This window comes from Lycorma delicatula, chromosome 4 (assembly GCF_047948215.1).
Source record: "Lycorma delicatula isolate Av1 chromosome 4, ASM4794821v1, whole genome shotgun sequence".
Lineage (NCBI taxonomy): Eukaryota > Metazoa > Arthropoda > Insecta > Hemiptera > Fulgoridae > Lycorma > Lycorma delicatula.
In genome coordinates, this window is record NC_134458.1 from 196489186 (window position 1) to 196508668 (window position 19483).

A 19483-nucleotide genomic window follows, 5' to 3' on the forward strand; every position below is an offset into this window, starting at 1 on the left:
GATAAAGAAATATTATTGAGACTATATAAGGCATTGGTTCAATCGAAACTAGACTAAGAAATGATATTGCTGCTGATTTGGAAAATGGAAATGAAGAAAAAATAGTTGCTTATTTACACGCCAGTGGACTTCTTAAAAGTCCAATTTTTAAAAATCAAAATTTAAAGCTGTGTTAAACAAATCCTAAGGGGTAGTTTTTATATATATAAAAACTACCCCTCGAAGCGTGGCACGTATAGTGACGGGAGGTAGCCCTCTTGCCTAGGCCACCCGGGCTCGCCTGCATGCAAGAGCAGGGAGTAGGGGTGTGTCCAATGATGGCATGGGGGACTCTCAAGGATGGACTGAGGGAGTGAGGCTATGGGTATGCGCAATGGATGCCTGTAGCCAAGTAGGTCGAACCGGGAAGGGCAGCCTCCCCGCTGAGGGGCTTTTTGGCTGTCCTGAATAGGTGGTTAGGTTGCTCTTATGACGCTGAGAGAACCCCGATGGGTTACGTCCTACGGGACTGTTTATAGGGGGGAGTCAACTGCCACGGCCTCCTGGGGCGATTGATATGCTGCTTAACGGCGGTTCTGATCGCCCCGAGGGTGCTTAAATAATTAAATGAGACACGTAGAAGGAGATAATGGAATTGTAAAGACTTATATTTTCCATTTATGTACTTTGTGTTATTTTCTCAAATTTTTAAGATTGGGGCCCTTTACAACCCATAAGTGTTGTTTATTATTGTGGATTAATGTTTTGTGTTTTTAATTAAAAATTTAAGGCCCCTTTACACCTTTACATATGACGACCCTGATGGTGATACTAACCTCTTTTTAAGAATGTGACGAGGGCTAATGACCTTGGCAGTCGATGCTCGTAAAACACAAAAAAAAATTGATAATAATAAAATAATAAAGTCACAGATTTTTATTTTTATGATTACACATCAATTTATAGTAATTAAAGATATTAAAATTCCAATAACTAGCTTTACCTTTGTGTTCTGCCATAACGTTACGGAGTCGAGCTCTGATTTTACGTCTGCCTTCGTAGTCTGAACAGTCCTCTAGCTGTAAGATAATTAAAACCAGTTACCGCAGAATATAAGAAAGTCATTATAAATATTATACATATATATATATAGTAATAATAATAATAATTATTATTATTTTTATTTTTATTATAAACCATACAAAAATTATAAAAATAAACAAAATAAAAATTAATACAACAGAATTAAATGAGGAAAAAACATCAAATTTTTTTAGAATATTTAAAATAATGATTACTGTTACAATAATAACAATACTATTCTAGCAGTAATTTCAATAACAAACATTTCAAGAATGTTTGAAGGAGCATTAAAAAACTTATGTTTAAACAGATACGAAAATTAAATGCAATTAACTCAATCTTAATTGACCTGCCAACACAATAATAACAATAAATTTAAACCTAAATATCATTTACATCAGAAGCAATTAGATTTGTTAAATCTGTTAATGTTTTCTCTGTAATTAAGAAGGTAATTGATTCATCCTCTGAAGTAATACCTGACGGTGGATTCCAGAAGGCTAAACAGGAAAAAAAGGTAATTAAGAAGCTTTTTCACTGTAAAACTCATCAATATTATATTCTTCATTTAAACAAACTCACATGTAATTATGTTTATAATGAGTTTATGAATAAAAAATTATTAAAAATGATTTATTGATTAATGAAAAAATTATCAAATAATTGATACTATCTTTAATATTTACAAGTACATAATAAAACAACATTATTTTAATGCATAATTCATAAACAGTGATTTTAAATACGATTAGATGTGACAGGTTTGATAATAACATCTGTTCTCAAAGAAAATAAACCAACAAGATTCTTCATCTCTTAATCTTCGTTTCCAATATCAATAATGTTACTACTAGTCATTATAAAAAGTTTATACATTACTGAAAAGGGATAGGAAATCATCATTGTTTAGGGTATAGTGAAATTGTACATTTAAAAATAAATAACAATAATAGATTGTTTGATTGGAGAAGAGCAAATGGGTTTTCGTCGAAGGTCAGTCATGTATAGATGCAGTTTTTGTTTTATCCTAAATTAATAAACCATAGTAACTATGAAACTCACATGACTTTTATAGACTGGGAAAAAGCTTTTGATAATGTTCAGAGGCCCATAATATGGGATATAATGCTTAGAAATGGATATTCAAGACATCTTGTAGCAGCTATTGCTGGAATGTATGTTGACGCAACCATAGTGATTTCTTACAGTGGAAATAAAATAACGGGAGAATTACAGAACAATAAAGGAGTGCAACAAGGTTGTCCAATGTCTCCAACACTTTTTAGTATTTATGTGGATAAAATCTTAAAGATTTGGAAACATCAGGTTGACTCAGGCATTAGTTTTTGTTATGGTACTTTCTTAAATTCTTTATTGTTTGCAGACAATACCGTAATTACTTTTGATAGCAAGAATAAGTTACAATTTGCAATTTATATCCTAAATCAAACAAGTAAGCAACTGGGTATGAAAATCTCACCTATGAAATCAAAGATTGTGGCTTTTAAAAGTAAATGGCCAGTACGCTTGAAAAAAATCTTGGAAGAGCAGATCTTGAAACAAGTATGAGTTTTTAATTATCTTGGTTATGATCTACCATATGACAAAAATACAGATGTCGATAAGAAGCTTAGCCGATTTGGGGGAGTCTGTGGTTTAATACACAGAATGTTAGGGAAACAGGTCAGACAGAAGAATCAGTTAAGATTCTACAAAACAATGGCCATGCCTATTCTTACTTATGATAGTGAAGTGTGGGTTTTGTGGAATTGGGATGACTCACATATTCAAGCTGCTGGGATAAGGTTTTTGAGAGCGGTCTAAGGGTGTACTCGAGTAGACCAAATAAGGAATGAGGAGAAGAAGACTGCTGAGTGTGATTCCACTATTGAATACATTAAAGGAATATTGTCAAAAGTGGAGTGATAATTTGATGCATATGCAACTTTGCTGACTTCCTTCTGAAGTATGGAGATGCAAAACAGATGGGAAGAAGAGATATAGGATGCCCAAGAAAGCGATGGATGACAGAACAGGCCAATAAGCCTAATCCTTGATGGATGATGATAATATAACTTTATTTTAGATTCTACTAACTATTTTTTTAATGTAATAATTTACATCAAATAATTTGCCTCTACATTTTGAAAAGTACATTACAGTTTCTTGGGCAGTAAAATTGCATAAAAATGAACCCAGAAGAAATAACTCTAAGAAAACTTTATAGCTCTTTAAATGTTCATCAAGAGATCGATTTTTGAACTGTAATAATCTTGTTAAAAGCAAATGTTGGCCAAAGACACCAATAATAAGACTTTCTACAGAACAAATGAATGTAAAAATTATATTCACATAACACCATTTTTTTTAAATTAAGTAGCTTTTATGAAATCTCACTGTTTAATAGAAATTAATTAATGAATAAATAAATAGTTCTTTAATGTAAATTAACCTAATTGTTTACAATCTATCAATTTACAACAGCTGCTTAATTTTTTATAATTATATGTTCGTAATCCCTTTTATGCATGAATGATTGCATAGTTTTTCATTCAAATAATGGTAAATTATTTATGAAGTCTAAATTCTGTAAATGGTTTTGGTGATTCTGAACACAATCCATGTTCAGCGATGAACATGGATTGTTATTATTTTTCTCAAGGACTATCTAAAATTATTGTCTGTGATCCATAGTTTTTTAATATATATATATATTTTTTTTATACATGTCACTTGTTAATTTTCAAATATTTTAAAGAAAACCAAAAAATTTTTATGAATTAAGATTTTTATATTTTGTTGTTCCTATATGATTCAAATTTGGGAAGTTTAAAAAATAATTCCAGTTGAAGTGTACGGAGGCAATCAGTTTTATTTTACAGGCAAGCAATCACAGAGGTTATTATTTATTATCACCAAAAAACTAATACCACAATGCAATAATAGATGTAAATTGAGGGGAAAAAATTAATTTTGAAGCAAAACTTAAAAAACCAAGGATATCATCACCCAAAATAAATTTTCCAAGTATAGTACATAGAGAAAGAGGAAAGAGAATACAGAGTTATAAACAGACCCCATAAACTGAAGAAAGAGTTAAATCAAGAAGTATGTAAAAATCGTGATTCAAAAGTAAAAGCTATAAAAATAAAAAATGTGAAGGTACAAAAAAAATGGGGGGGAAAAAAAATATATATGTGAGAAATCAATTTATAGTTATAAGCACAAATGATCAAACCATTGGTATAAAGATTTGCACCAAAATGAAAAGTAACACTGTATATATTAACATTCAAACAAAAGTCTTAGAATTTAAAAATTCTATAAATTTTGAGTACATAATCACATAATACATGTTAGGTTTGAATAATGCATTATTATGTGGCAGTTATCCAAGCGACCTAACAGAATATCATCAGATAACATGAGCTATTAAATTAGTTCAATTTGTGTATTCTAAAGAAAAAAAAAGAAAAAAAATAACTTCCATCATGACTTGCTCATACTGATGATTTACAGCAGTATGCAAGCTTTAATATGGCATAATGATTGCTAATAACTGTCAACTACTCATTCTCAACTTATGTTTCATAAAGCATGTATAATTAGAATGGTAACATGATCTATGAAGATCCAGGTATTAAATAACCAATTTTCACTGACTATAAAAACTAGATCTGAACAGTAACTTTTTCATAAGAAGTAATTCCATGAACTTAAATTTTTTAAATTAATATCTATTATTAATTCACACAAAAGCTAACAAAACAATAATCCAACTAGGAATTAAGACATTACCAGAATAAATGTTTAGTAATATGGTTTTTAACCAATTTCCAGTCAACTAGTACAGTAATCAAAATGTCTGTAAATCAAATAATCTGAATTCAATTCTCAGGGTCTAAAATTTTTTCATTGATATTTCATTAATTAATTTTTTAAAACAGATATTTGTATAAATAAAATGCGATAAATATTCAAATAAATAAAAAATTCATCAGTAAAAAAATGGTTATTAAATTTGGATTAAATTAACGTATTTCATCAATTCCAATGCTTCATAATGATGAAGTGATTCTAACATATATAACTAACATATTTTAATAAATAGATGTAGGATAAAGTTCAAATACTATAATCCAATGACATGAGATGTAATTACACCCACACAATACCCTTTTATTTTCTGTGCCAAACTTATATAACACTTAGCAAAAACAGAATCCTTGTTTATAATGGCTATTTTATGTAGACACACATACTTAATGTTCAATGACCATGTTAACAGGGTAATATTGGCCTTGAATGACTACTAATACAATTCAAATAACAATAACAAATAACACATCAATAATTTTTCTCTATCTTTAGAGGACTGGTTTTATTCAAAAAGAACTTTCACCCAGTTAGGAAATTTTTACTGCCAGCACATAGATGTGTGCAACCACCCACATTATTCCAAATATAACACCAATAAGTGTTTCTCCACAACATAGACACAGTAACTAAAGTTCATAGAATACTGCCAGGATGAAGGGATCAAGAAATTTTTTTTTTTCTATTTTAATGGACTAACACCCAGAAAGGTTATAATCACCCAAAAAAATAAAAAAAAGTACTGTATGTTAAAATACAGATTAAAATTAATTTAAAGTTTTTGAAGAAACAAAACAGATAAACACTATCAAAATTGTACACATTCGTACATAGGTGAAAACAAGTAGCCATTCTGTCACGTTCAAAGGTTTTTCTGAACATGACAGAAGAAAGACAGATAATGATGAATAAAAAAATAAGACAGGAGAACATAATATATGAATACATAGAATTATGTTATTTAAATAAATGCACAAAAGATGGTTAAAATAAAAATAAGTCAAGAGCAAAATAACTCAAGCCAAGTTTACATTCATGAAAGACATCTGCTTGTATCAGACATTTAAAAATATATTTATAAGAGCTTTTTTTAATATTAATAAGTTTTTTTATGGCAGCAACACACAGATAATAGGAAATATTGAAAACAGAAGATTTCTGTTTGTAAATGTAGTATTAAAAAAATATCGTTAGGTATGTAACTGAAATTAAAAATAAAATTAATTATGAATGAAGAAAAATGGAAATGAAAGATATAATGTTAAAAAATAATACAAAAAGATAGAGATTAGAATACATAAGACAGGTAACACAGGATTTAAGATTTAGCAGGTATCTTTAGTTCAAGAGATCAAATAGAAAATAATGAAATGCATATTAATCACTCAAATGACAGATAATAAAAACATGAGAATTTATAAAATAAAATAAACAGTTTATCTCCATCATACGATTTCAATAAACCTTGAGGTTTTATAACTAAATAGCTGAAGGCAACCTTAACATGAGACACATATCACTCCCAAAAATAATGTAGCAATTCTCATGAATATCAAAGATAACATGTCAATTTTATTAGGGGAAGTAAAAAATGACAGGGTTAAACAAGTGGTATTCAGCCCAAGAAGTGATACTTTCACTCTGTTCACCGAAAGGGCTGGGTAAATATGAAACATCATTAACTTTAGTGAAAGCAATACTGATTGATGGATTCTTCTTGTAGCATAGTTTACATACATCACAACCATATGAAATACTAGGACAAATAGCGATACAATAAATCAATGTACCCATTTCAGCCGAGGAAAAATGCAATACATCCACTGTTATCATGCAGAAGAAAAACGATTATGCAAACAGATAATTAATTAACTTCATAACTTTATTATAAACTTATTTTTCTTACCATGCAATTCTATTGAAGTATTAACATAAGTTCTCATTTTTTAATTAAACTGAGAATTTAATTTAAAAAAAAACTGAAACTATACTATTAAGTCACATTATATATCCATTGTAAAGTAGCGTGAAAATTAATCTGAACACAGTGAATTTTTTGTTTATTTCTATGTTGTGGCTACACTGCTTAACCTCATCCATTCTTTAAGTTGTCTGTGTAATGTGAGGTTATTGTTCTTTGGTTACAGTATTTAGCAATTTTCACTTATTATCACTTATGAAACAATCTTTATAATACATATATGTTAAAACCACTACCACAACTAAAGAACACAGCAAGTCATACGAAAAGCTGAACTCATACTGAAGAAATTTCATTATGTTGAATTACTCATTACTCGACTCACTGACATGTCTATACACGTCTGGCTTGACATGAAATTACATCATTCGACTGTTATGTATCAAATATAGGTCTACAGCACACATCACAATATAAATCAGATGCGGATAAGCAAACATGCAGATGTAATAACTTATTTGTATCGTTTGTTCCACGAATGATGGAACAAATAAATTTAAGGGGTTGTAACTTAAGAACATTATGTGACGGATTTTTCAGAATACATATTCAGATTCAGCATATAAAATACCATATATAACACTTACTCCCTTTTCAGCTCCAAATTTTAAGTTGACCACTGTAATTTTTGAAGTTGACAGTTAATTAAAAAATGTAAAAATCCTTAAAATTTAAAATAACTAATTCAACAGTACAAGACTTAAAATGCCAATCTCCAAGGCAGAATACTAGCATATCTGTCTTTCCTTCAAACAGTTCTGGATTTGAATCCTGATCAGGCAAAGGAATTTTAATAACATCCTACAAAAATTCATCTATTACACTGATCAACAATGATTTTGTTAAATGAGAGTGAACAAGTGACTCTCATATTTTTTTTCATGCTGATTTCAAATATGTAATCAGAATTCTTCTATCAGGATTAGTTTTTTGTAACTACCATTCTTATTTTCAGGTAGTATCATGCATGAAATCTATAAGCATAGCATTTTGTGAACGTATTTTATTATACAAGGCGTTTCATAATGTTCTTCGGAATTTCGAAAATTCATTAACAAAAAACTATTTCACTCATAAGAAAAAAACAAGTACTGTACGAAAGAGTACTTCAAATAGTTTTTTCCACGTATACTAGGCAGTTAGTAAACCATTTGCTCGCCAGGCGTCGACAGTAGAGAAAATGGCTGCCACGGGAAGCTAGAAGTCGTTTTGTGTGTTAGAATTTCACTTGTCAAAGTCAGTAATTTCTGTGCAACGTACGTTTCGGTTGAAATTTCATAAGGAGCCACTAAGTGACAATTCAATTCGTGCATGATATACACAATTCAGTGAAACCGGTTGCTTGTGCAAGTGAAAATCAACCGGTCGTCCATCAACCTCAGAAGTCAATGTGGAAAGTGTGCGTGCAATTTTCATTCGTAGCCCGTCAAAATCGACTGCGGCTGCAGGCAGAGAATTAGGAATTCCGAAAAGAGTGTGGAGAGTTCTCCGTAAACGTTTATTATGCAAACCGTACCGTCTTCAATTAATCCACCGTCTTTCTGATGGAGATAAAACACGTAGGCTCGATTTTTGTTTACAGTTACAAGAAAAGATGTTGTTAGATGAAGGTTTTGTAAACAAGATAATTTTCAGCGATGAAGCTACATTCCATATTAGCGGCAAAGTAAACCGTCATAACGTGCGAGTTTGGGGAACTGAAAACCAACACGCTTATGCGGAACACATTCGGGATTCTCCGAAAGTAAACTTTTTTTGTGCGATCTCTCGTGAGGCAGTGTATGGGCCGTTCTTTTTTATGGAAACGACAGTAACCGGCATGATATACATGGATATGTTACAATTACGGCTTATGTCTTAGCTACTCAACGACTTCATTTTCCAGCAAGATGATTGTCCTGCTCGTTTTCATAACGAGGTTCGACAGTACCTTAACACAGCATTACCTCGGCGCTGGATAGGATGTGCGTCTGAAGAAGACCAACACATTATGCTGTGGCCACCAAGATCACAAGCCATGTGATTTCTTTCTCTGGGGTTACGTGAAAGATAAGGTGTTTATCCCACCGATGCCGCACGATATCGTTGAGGTAAAGGATCGCATAATCAATGCAATCAACTCTATCGAAAACGACATGTTAGAACGAGTTTGGCAAGGGCTAGATTTTCGTGTTGATGTGTGCCGTGTCACCAGAAGAGCACATATTGAACATTTATAGATTTTAACAAAAACTGTTTGAGTCCCTGCATCACCTCGTACAACTTTCATTTAGGTAAGTGAAATACTTTTTTTGTATTATGAAACGCCCTGTATTATTTATAAACTAAATATCTTTTGTTTATTTATTACTGTCACTTAATTGTTGTCACATTGATTTGTTAGACATTGGTTATCATTTTTATTATTTACACACTAATTAAAATGAACAAAATTGTGACTCATTCTTCCTATTTTCATCTTACTATAAACGTATCATCCACTCATTAGTTATTTCTGTCATTATATTTACTTATAAACTATCATGCAGACTAGAGAAAATTTTCAATTTATACATGTGCGGGTTCTCATGTGTGTAACATTCAGTTTTGCAGATACATGTTGTTTAGTAAAGTGAGTATATGTTTATAAAGTGTTTACTTTTAAACAATATTAGTTATTATAATGTATTAACAATCCCTCACAGTTGGATGGATTAATGATCCAAACAATTTCTGCTACATCTGTGGTGAGGTAACGCTGAAGTCTCAGAAAAGAAATATAACTCCACTAATTAAAAAGTCGTATGAACTGTATTGTGGATGTAAATTAGGTGATCAGGACAAATATTGGTCTCCTCAAATTTGCTGTGCTTCTTGTGAAACATTGTTGACCGGTTGGTTAAATGGATCTCGTCACATACCATTTGCAATTCCAATGAAAGAACCGAAGGATCACACCGCAGACTGTTATTTTTGTGTAATAAAGATACCTGGGATAACAGCTAAAACTAGACATACTGTTAAATACCCTGATATTCACTCTGTCACTCAACCAAAAGCTTCCAATTTCAGTACCACCAGAAACATGGAACTTAGATGAAGATGAAAATGTCTAATCTTGTGCCGACTTATCAGGCAATGAAGAAAGAGATCCAAACTTTTTAGAAAATAGATATACTGAACCCCATTTAATTAATCAGTCAGAATTAAATGATCGGGTACGAGATCTAAATTTATCTAAGAATCAAGCAGAAATACTGGCATCAAGAATGAAAGGATGGCATCTTTTACAACCAAACACTAAAGTAAGTACTTTCCGTGACAGACAGTCAGAATTTCAACATTTCTTCTCTGAGTACAAAAACTTAGTATACTGTAATGGTATGGCCTCTTTACTGGAAACTTTAGAACATATGCACCATCCTGATGAATGGTGACTTTTTATTGACTTGTCAAAGCTTAGTTATATTGAGTATGAGAAATATTTACGGTATACTTGTGGAGATTTAAAAGTAATAGTGCTTTTACTTGGACTGCAATTTGGATACATAAGTTTTGTGCAAGTGGGACAGCAGGGATAGGAAAAACCACTACATAAAAGAGCAGTGGTCAAAGAGAGAGGTACTAATTGTAGGAGAGAAGAATGTTGTTAGTCAGGCATTAGTAAAACCAGAAAAAGTTTATCTTCTGCCACTACACATTAAGCTAAGTTTATTCAAAAATTTTGTTAAAACGATGAATTGTAATAGTGCAGGGTTTCAGTTTCTAAAAAACAAATTCCCTAATATAAGTGATGCTAAATAAAGAAAGGCATATTTTTTGGACTACAAATTAGAAAACTAATGAATGATATGATGTTTGAATTACTTGGAGGTTGCTGCAGGGAAATCATTTCAAAATGTGGTAAACAACTTCCTTGGAAACCATAAGGCCAGTAACTACAGAGAACTTGTAAGTGAACTCCTTCAAAACTACAAAGAACTTGGGCATAAAATGTCACAAAATCCATTTCTTACATTCACATTTGGTTTTTTCCCTAACAACCTTGGCGCTATCAGTGATGAACATGGAGAACACTTTCACCAGGAGATATCTACAATGGAAACACAATACCACGAAAAATGGAACCCAAAAATGTTATTTGACTACTATTGGAATTTAAAGAGGGATCTGCTAACAGCAAATTACAGCAGAAAATGTAAAAGAAATAGATTTTGGGTTAGTACAAAATGCATGTAATGATATTACGTTCACCATAGAATTTTGTTTCAAAAGAAATTTCAATTACAAAAACACTGTGCCCATTAAAAAAAATCTATTAAAATATATGAAATCAAATAAAAAATTTTATAAGAATCAGTCATTCACTCTCATTTAACAAACAAAAAATTTAATTTTGTTGACCAGTGTTATTACAATTGCATATTAGTATCTAAAGTAACTTTATATAGATAAATAGAATAATAAATAATACTACTAATATTTTTAATTAAATTAGTGGTATACAGTGTTTAACCAAATTGGACAAGACTGGATGTAGTCTGAAAACTAGTATGGATAAACTGAAAATGTCATATAGCCTATTGAAATATCGGTAAGAGTGAATGTTAAATTATAGTAACTTATTTGAAATAACTTTTAATTTAGCTAATAATAATAAATTCAAATTATTCTTGAAGCAGGATCAATAAATTTAAAATTAATATAAATTTAAAAAAAATAGGCTTACAAAACATTCAACAGGCCTGCAATAAGTAAATATATCATTCACATTTCTTCAGACAGCAATATGCCTACAACAGTTTATGGTTTTATACAAACAGAAGTATCAAACCAGTGGGTTTATACTATATAGTATACCCACTTTTTATTTATTGATGAATAAATACGAAAAAAAGTCATTTTCCTAATTTAAAAAATTAATATATTAAAATTCATTCTTTTACTGTATTTCCTAATACTGTATGATTTTGGAAAGTACTAAAAAAAAAAACTGTAATATGTACAAGTACCTAGAATTTTCTGATGCTGGATCAATCTGAATAATACGGATCAATGGATTTTAATAAACAGTTATAATGTATCGTTTAAAACAAAAATTTTACAATTAAAATTATTTTAACTTACCAATTCACGAAGTTGTTTTTCGTCCCAGATATTATCCAAATCTTCAATCTCTTGCGGCTGGTTTGTTGCACTTGCCTGAAACAGAAACGTAAAACGTCAAAAAATCTCAACAATTTATTGTTATTTTAACACTGATAATAAAAGAAATCATCTCAAAAATTTTTTTTTAAATGTTACAGATACTATAAGAGAGATTAAAAATAGAGATTACTATCTCAAAATACTGTTGATTTTTATTTAAAGTTAAAACAATAATAGAAATATACTCGTAAACTGTACACAACATCTGCTACATCGTAATTGAGAGAACAAATTTTTTTTTTCAGTTCAACAAAATGTGGAACTGTAAGTGAACAGTAAAGCAAGTTAATGAAAATCGGTTTTTAATCATTTAAAATGGCTGTAAATGGAACAAATATAAAAGAATAAAACATTTTTCAACTGTAACATATATCGAATGGAAATTATAATAAGAGGTTGTAAAGAAACGCCGTAAGTAGAAGAGAAAATTAAGCATATAGGTATAAAAATCCATCATTCAAAATATAAACTAACAAAAACCTTTTTCTTATTATAAATACGTATACACCGCTTACTTACAAAAATAAGCACTCATGTCAAGTCACCTACAACCAATTACTAAAATGTGTGTGTGTGTGTGTGTGTGTGTGTGTGTGTGTGTGTGTGTGCGCGCGCGCGCACGTGTGTATACATATGCTAATCTTTTAATTTCAATTATTGTGATTACTAATTTTAATGGTTTTGAATTAAATTTTTTGATTTATAATTAATAAATTCGGAACATTTTGAGAGAACTGTTTTTATTGGTAAAAATTTTATTTTACAATATGAAATGCACGAAATAAAATCAAAGTCAAGAAATGCTTTTTCAATATTTTCTTTAAGTTTAATTGTTTAGGTTACCGACCGCAAAAAAATGAATTATGTAAAAACTTAAGACGAGTACAAATTAGGTTAAGCTTAAAAATTATTTCACCTAAGATTCTTAGCGCGCCAGTTTGCGTTACACCTAACTTGTAAAATCGAAATTCTATCAAACTTGAGAAAAATTCTTAAAAGGCTTTATGTCAAAATTTTATCTAACTTTATATGAATCAAACTTGTGTCGCACACTAAACCGGGGTGGAATATCAAAGTATGCGTGTGTGTTTTAATAAAACACGTGAAAATCTGACCGGTTCGGTTGAATTTCATGTTAATTTCAGTTTAACATGGGCAGTTTAAACAGTTTAATTGTATGTATTTTTAGACTTCAAAAAGCCTAGAATTTTAAGACGGTCGTGTAAATTTATTCAGTTTTTAATTTATATTTTAATTATCTTAATTTTTTTTATATAATTCAATATTTTTATTGGTTTCTATATCGCATTTTAATATAGCTAGTAACCTAATACAAGATAATACCGAAAATGTTCGTTTTGATTTCAATTTACTTAGAAAAAGACTTAGAAAATATAAATATCGCAAATGAAAAGGGACCTCGCCAAACATTAATAGTAAATTTATTAAAAATTGGACAAAAGTCTAATACACTGAAGAAATCCGTTAAATGTTGTGTAAATATATAATTAAAATACGTCCTATCCGGCAAAGACAGAAGAGTCAAATAAGGCCATTTTATAAAACTACGCAAAAAATCTATAATCTGTTTAGCACCAGATTAAATAATCATCTCGGAAACAATCTTTTTTATAGGATGAGAGTTTTTCAGAAGTTACAAAAAAAATGTAACTAAACCTTGTTACGGTAGGCTTATAAAAATTAGATGATACTTAAAACCGGCAAACCAAGTAATCGTACCCAGAACTTACTGAATATCTACCGAATTTACGAGCATCTTCATTTATTAGATAAGCAGTTATTAAAAATGTTCATCTACGATGCTAAGGATCTCGGTTCGAATCCTGTTAAAGGATACAGTTACTTTACAGGAGACTTCTCATGAAAAATAAATTGTACAATTACATCATTAAAAAATAATACAGAACTCGCCATTATATTAGATGCAGATAATTATTTCGAGTAGATTTTTTTTTTATCACGACTGAATATTTTTATACTGAAAATAATATTACAGACATCATTCGTACATAGACGATGAAAACATGTAAACATACACTCGTATTGTTTTCCGCTACGCGTTTAATTATAAGCGAGTTTAACGAGAAAAAAAATTCTACTTACACTGCTGAACAATAATGTTAAATAGATGAATTTTATTCACCTAAAGTAAAGTACATACGTATCCAATAACAGCCGATATAAATCTCACGCGTCGTATCGTAATGAAATATTGTGCAGCACCTAGATTAAACTGAAGATGTGTATTTATAAAAAATATAGAAATAACAAAAAAAGTTAAAAGAGTCAAAAACACAAATAAATACATACAAAATTACATAATATTACCTTTAAAAAATAAATAAGTTTTATAAACTAATCTCACTTTAAACAGATAGTCGAATTTACATCTTTTACGATCACTTTTTCATTAAAAAATTATCGAGATACGTTATAAATCATCGTATTTGCAATAACAAAATATAATAATCATCTAAAACGTATCGTTAAAACCAAAAATGATATAGTCGAATTAAATCGTTTAAAATTATAATTGCGGCAGCCGATTTTCACTTAATGTTGCAAATTGACGATCGTGAAAGTTACGCGATACAGCCGTTAAGCCCGGTTTACCGAGTTATACCGTACTGTGAATTTATCGCCCGCACGTTTTAGAATGAATCACGACCGAACACGGTATTCGCCGACTAAAAATGAAAAGAGGTTATACGAAAATGTCGAGAAAAGAGTAATGAGAAGAGATAAAAAAAAGAATTATTTAAATAACGAAGAAGAGGAGGATAAAGAAAGAATCAGTAGGGGTTAGAATCATCCGTTTCTTCTAAACGGAGGCCGAGTTGTGACCGTGCCCAAAATAGGCGCGTTCACTGGTGTAAACCCGGCACTATTTCTGTCTGTACGTTGCTAGTTAACAGAGAAGCAGCGGCCGGCCGAATTGAAGAAAAAATAAGGCGAGGCGCAGTCTGCAGTTTTGTATTAAGTAGTTTATTGTAGTACCGGCGCGGCGATACGAGTTGTATATTCACTTCGCTATAGTAATAATAAGACACGCTGCGTTGCACACGGCGTAATCGGTCTAAAATAGTACTACAAAAAAAAATTAACTTGATTATTCAGACCGACATATAATCCGATTGAAAAATTTCTTTTATAAAACTGATAACACGGAAACAAATTTGTCAGGAATTTAACTTTATTTTATCTTAAAAAGTTATAATAATATTAATTATTATTATTTATGATCTAGAATTATATGCCTAAATAGAAATAGATAAATAAAATAGAAAATCGGTAAAAAATAATGTTGAAATACTGATATGTCGAGCTTCTAGAGAAAGCAAAACGATAAATAATAAAAGAAAGTCACGCGTAAAAGAGTTTCGATAAATTTCAAAATTAAATGAAATTAAAAAATAAAAGAAAATTATATAAAATATAAATAATATAATAATAAAAATCGATTACGATATTAAATAATATGTATATTATTTAATAAAACTAAGTTAACATTTCATAGATTTAATAAAACTGTGAATGAAGGTTTAGGTTCGTATTACACAATAAACAAAAAATGATAATAATATTAACAAAAAAGAAACAAAACAACGTAATAACGACTACTTTAGACAACTAGCAGTAAGGCGTTAACATTGACGAAAAAAATAACAATCACCCGAGAAAGAACTGAAACGGGTACATGCAGCAGAATAAAAGGAGACTTGGATATATTTATACGAATCGATTATTTATCTATTTATTTACTCTTGAAATCGATCGCCCACCGTTAATTTTTCTGATATTCGTATGTATTATACGTACGAAAAATGCCAAACCTGATCCGGATTTGAATCCAAAACCTTCCAGATAAAAGATAGACGATACCGTTCCGCCGTGGAGGTCAGGTGTGAAATTATAATAATACTTGTAATCAAAAGAGAATTATATAATTTAAAATTATTATATGGTTTTACTAATACATATATAAATTGCAGCTATCTACTAATATACATTAAATTTTGGTTATATATTTTTCTAAAATATTTAATTCTTTTGTTTTGCGATACTGAAAATTTTGTTTGTTCAATAACTAGTTAAAATCTGCCGTATTTGGATATGTATTGTTTTTAATAAAATTCAAAATTGTTCCTTTGTATTTATTTTCTGTGGACTTTATTCGTATCACTTTACTCGGAATCAAATTCTATCCAAGTTTTGTTTAAAACTTTTTATTACTCATTTAACAAAATTAATTTACGCCAAACATGAAATAGTGTGTTTTTCGACTCCCCCCCCCCCCCAATTTTTTTCTATTTTACTCCAGATTTATCGAAAACTACTAAACGTACAGTTCTGGAACCTATTTTTTCAATTTTTCAGGTCAGATTTCATATAAAACCACTAAATTTACAGTTTCATTTTGGTCCCGAGAATTACAGTGTAGCTTAAATTTATCAAAGGCGCAGAAAACAAAGCGAAATCTTTCGCCAGCCGAACTTGCAAACGAAGCGATTCCGAACCTTTATTTATATGAACTTTCTTCTTTATTTTTACTAGTAGTACATATCCTGAAAGTTTGTTACATTCTGCATCGAACATTCTCTATAATAAAAAATAAAATTATGCGATTACCGTATTTGTGCGTTACGTCTTTATCGATGAGTATGAAGGTAACTCGCTTTATAATCACGATAAAAATTGAGGGTAATCTTTATTTACTCCCAAATTATTTTATATTAGCCTATAAAATTTAATTTCACTACCGAAGTTTTTCCTTTAAAAGAACTTAAGAAAATCTAAGTAGAAAAGTACTCTGACAATTGTTTAATGACAAATTTTCTCCCGTCTAAAACGAGAAAAAAATTCTAAAAGATGACGACTACTTAACTGCAAGATTAATATCGTTTTTTTATTTTCAATTTGGTTAATTTTAAATAAAGTAAATCATAATTTTTATAATAAAGGACTTTTGTTTTAATTTTTATTTATTTATTTTATTATCGTATACTGCAAATTATACTGATCAATGTATAATGTACCTAACCTACCGACAGTTAACGTGAAAATATAATTAAATTCATAGCTACAAAAAAAAAAAATACGCAAAACGGAATGCCGCAATCAAGTTACGTGATACTTACAAGTAATCGATAAAAAATAACAATTAGAAATGCGGTCTATATACAATTAAAAACGAAAGGACAATGGAGTAGTACGTATCCCAAATAAATTAATTTTTATGCAGAATAGAACTAACCGTATATCAAAACAACCTCATTTGTTTACAGTATTACTATTTTATTATTATTATTATTATTTTTTTAAATAAACAGAGATGTGTAGTATTTTTAACTGCGCGGCTTTAAATTTTAAAACCAAGCGTTGTGCAACATTTCATTAACAGCGCTTTCAAAGAGAAAAAGAGTGGTAAACCCGTGCACGTTTATAGATACAGCTAAGAACATGGAAACTACACAAGTATCCTTGAGTAAATAACAATTGTACGCTTAAAATTTCACAAAACTTAATTTTGCCTAAAATAAATTCTATGTACTAGTAACATGCCATTTTGACTTTAAAAGGTCTTGGGAATATTTATATATAAAGTGTAGGTTTCCGACAAAAAACTACAAATTAAACGTTCTTAAATTTAAACATAAACGTTTCACATTAAACATGAGAAAATACAGCAGTTTTCTACAATTAAAAAAAAAAAAAAAACTGAACGTAAAATTATCACCAACCGTAAAAAAATTCGTCATGCTTACAATGCATTGTGGACATTATTACTCCCAGAGAAAGCGATTCTGACTGATGCCTCTTGTACCGCAGTACTTTACAAGTATTATTATAATCGATAAGAAATAGAATGATTTTAGTGTTAAACAATAACTTAATGTACCATTTCTGAAGTAAAACAATGCTTTATATATACACCGCTTCGACTCAATCGAAAAATAGAATCAGGTTACATGAAATACTAAATCGTTTTTTAAATCGATTATAGAAAAAAAACGCAAAACTAACAAGACAAAATACAAATAAAATGGGATAAAGAAATTATTTAATACAAAAATAAAATTAAACATATAAAATTATTAAAAATACTGCCGTTATAGTTCCCGGGTTACCGAGCCAGATCCGATTTACCTGGCTTTGGATTCTCTATTACATCAATCGATTCAACATTCTATTCCGATCGACACTGGCCTAGTACTGTAACTGCTAAATTTCAATGCTATTTCAAGTTTCTGTTTCTACTGTAAGAAAATAATTACAAGTTCGGTACCCTAGTGAGGTAGATTTCTGTAGTTTTTTCTTATACTATAACATTTAAAACGTATTTTTTGAATTTTAAGCAAGCTGTTTATATTAAATTAATTCCTATGAAAATTTTTAACAAATGAATGCTTTCTTCTGTGCAAAAATTAAATGTGTTCTTAATTTTACAAATAATCCCAACAAATTTTTGTTGTACAAGCTTACATAAAGATGGTAATGTTTTATTATAATTTTTTTATTACTTAATGAAAAATGTAACGATCAACATAAAATTATTATTTGACTTTAAGATTCAAATTATTTTAAAATACTCATCTAATAAAGTTTATCTTCTCTATTTTATTTATAAGTTGCGTACAGGTAACTTTTTTAAATACTATTAAAAAACTGATAAATTTAAGAGAGATGGTTCCATTAATTGTAATTTGTTTATTAACACAGAATATTACAGGCTGATGCCCAAATACAGTTGCTGTAATTTTTTTTTAATAAAGAGATAAATTTTGTAGCATATGAAAAATGATCAGAACCTTAAAACCTCAGATCATTCTAGACGAAAGACAGATGGTAAAGCACTGATGCAAAGAATCTAGAGTTTACAGAAATATTCATCTTTTAACTCAGATTATCTTAACGATAATTAAATAAATGAATTTTTTTTGCATCATCACATGTTTTCGTATATTATTATACAGAACAGTTCAGAATTAGATGGTGTTTCTACAGCAAAGGAGTCATCTAAGCGATACCTATTTAGTGCTTTTTGTTACATTTAATCATGCTTAACAAAATAATAAATACAGCAATAAAAAAAGTTTTAAAAATCAAATAATGCTAGCCGATTATTTTCAATTTAAAAAAATTATTATCGCCACAAAAGTCTGGAACAAAAATAGTTTGTGATATTTTTGTCTTTATTAATTGATCTCTTGTTAATATATCATTAGAAATGCATGTTATTATAATCAATGAAAATGAATTTAAGCATAAACCATAACGCAGGAGGCTTAAACTAGTAGGTACTTCAGTCACTAGGCTTACTGTGTAACTATTATACAGAAAATAAAGTTCCTTGGT

General features: G+C 29.7%; 1 protein-coding gene across 13 annotated transcripts in view; it reads right to left on the reverse strand.

Moving 5' to 3' along the window:
* Window positions 1–19483, reverse strand: part of LOC142324190 (uncharacterized) — a 444097-nt gene that overhangs the window by 48928 nt on the left and 375686 nt on the right. For all 13 annotated transcript variants that reach the window (XM_075364941.1, XM_075364940.1, XM_075364943.1 and 10 more), the window contains 2 exons: window positions 12026–12100; window positions 983–1058 (listed from right to left, as the gene is read on the reverse strand). In XM_075364941.1, coding sequence (XP_075221056.1) covers window positions 983–1058; window positions 12026–12100 — 151 coding nt within the window. The remainder of the gene's footprint in view (window positions 1–982; window positions 1059–12025; window positions 12101–19483) is intronic.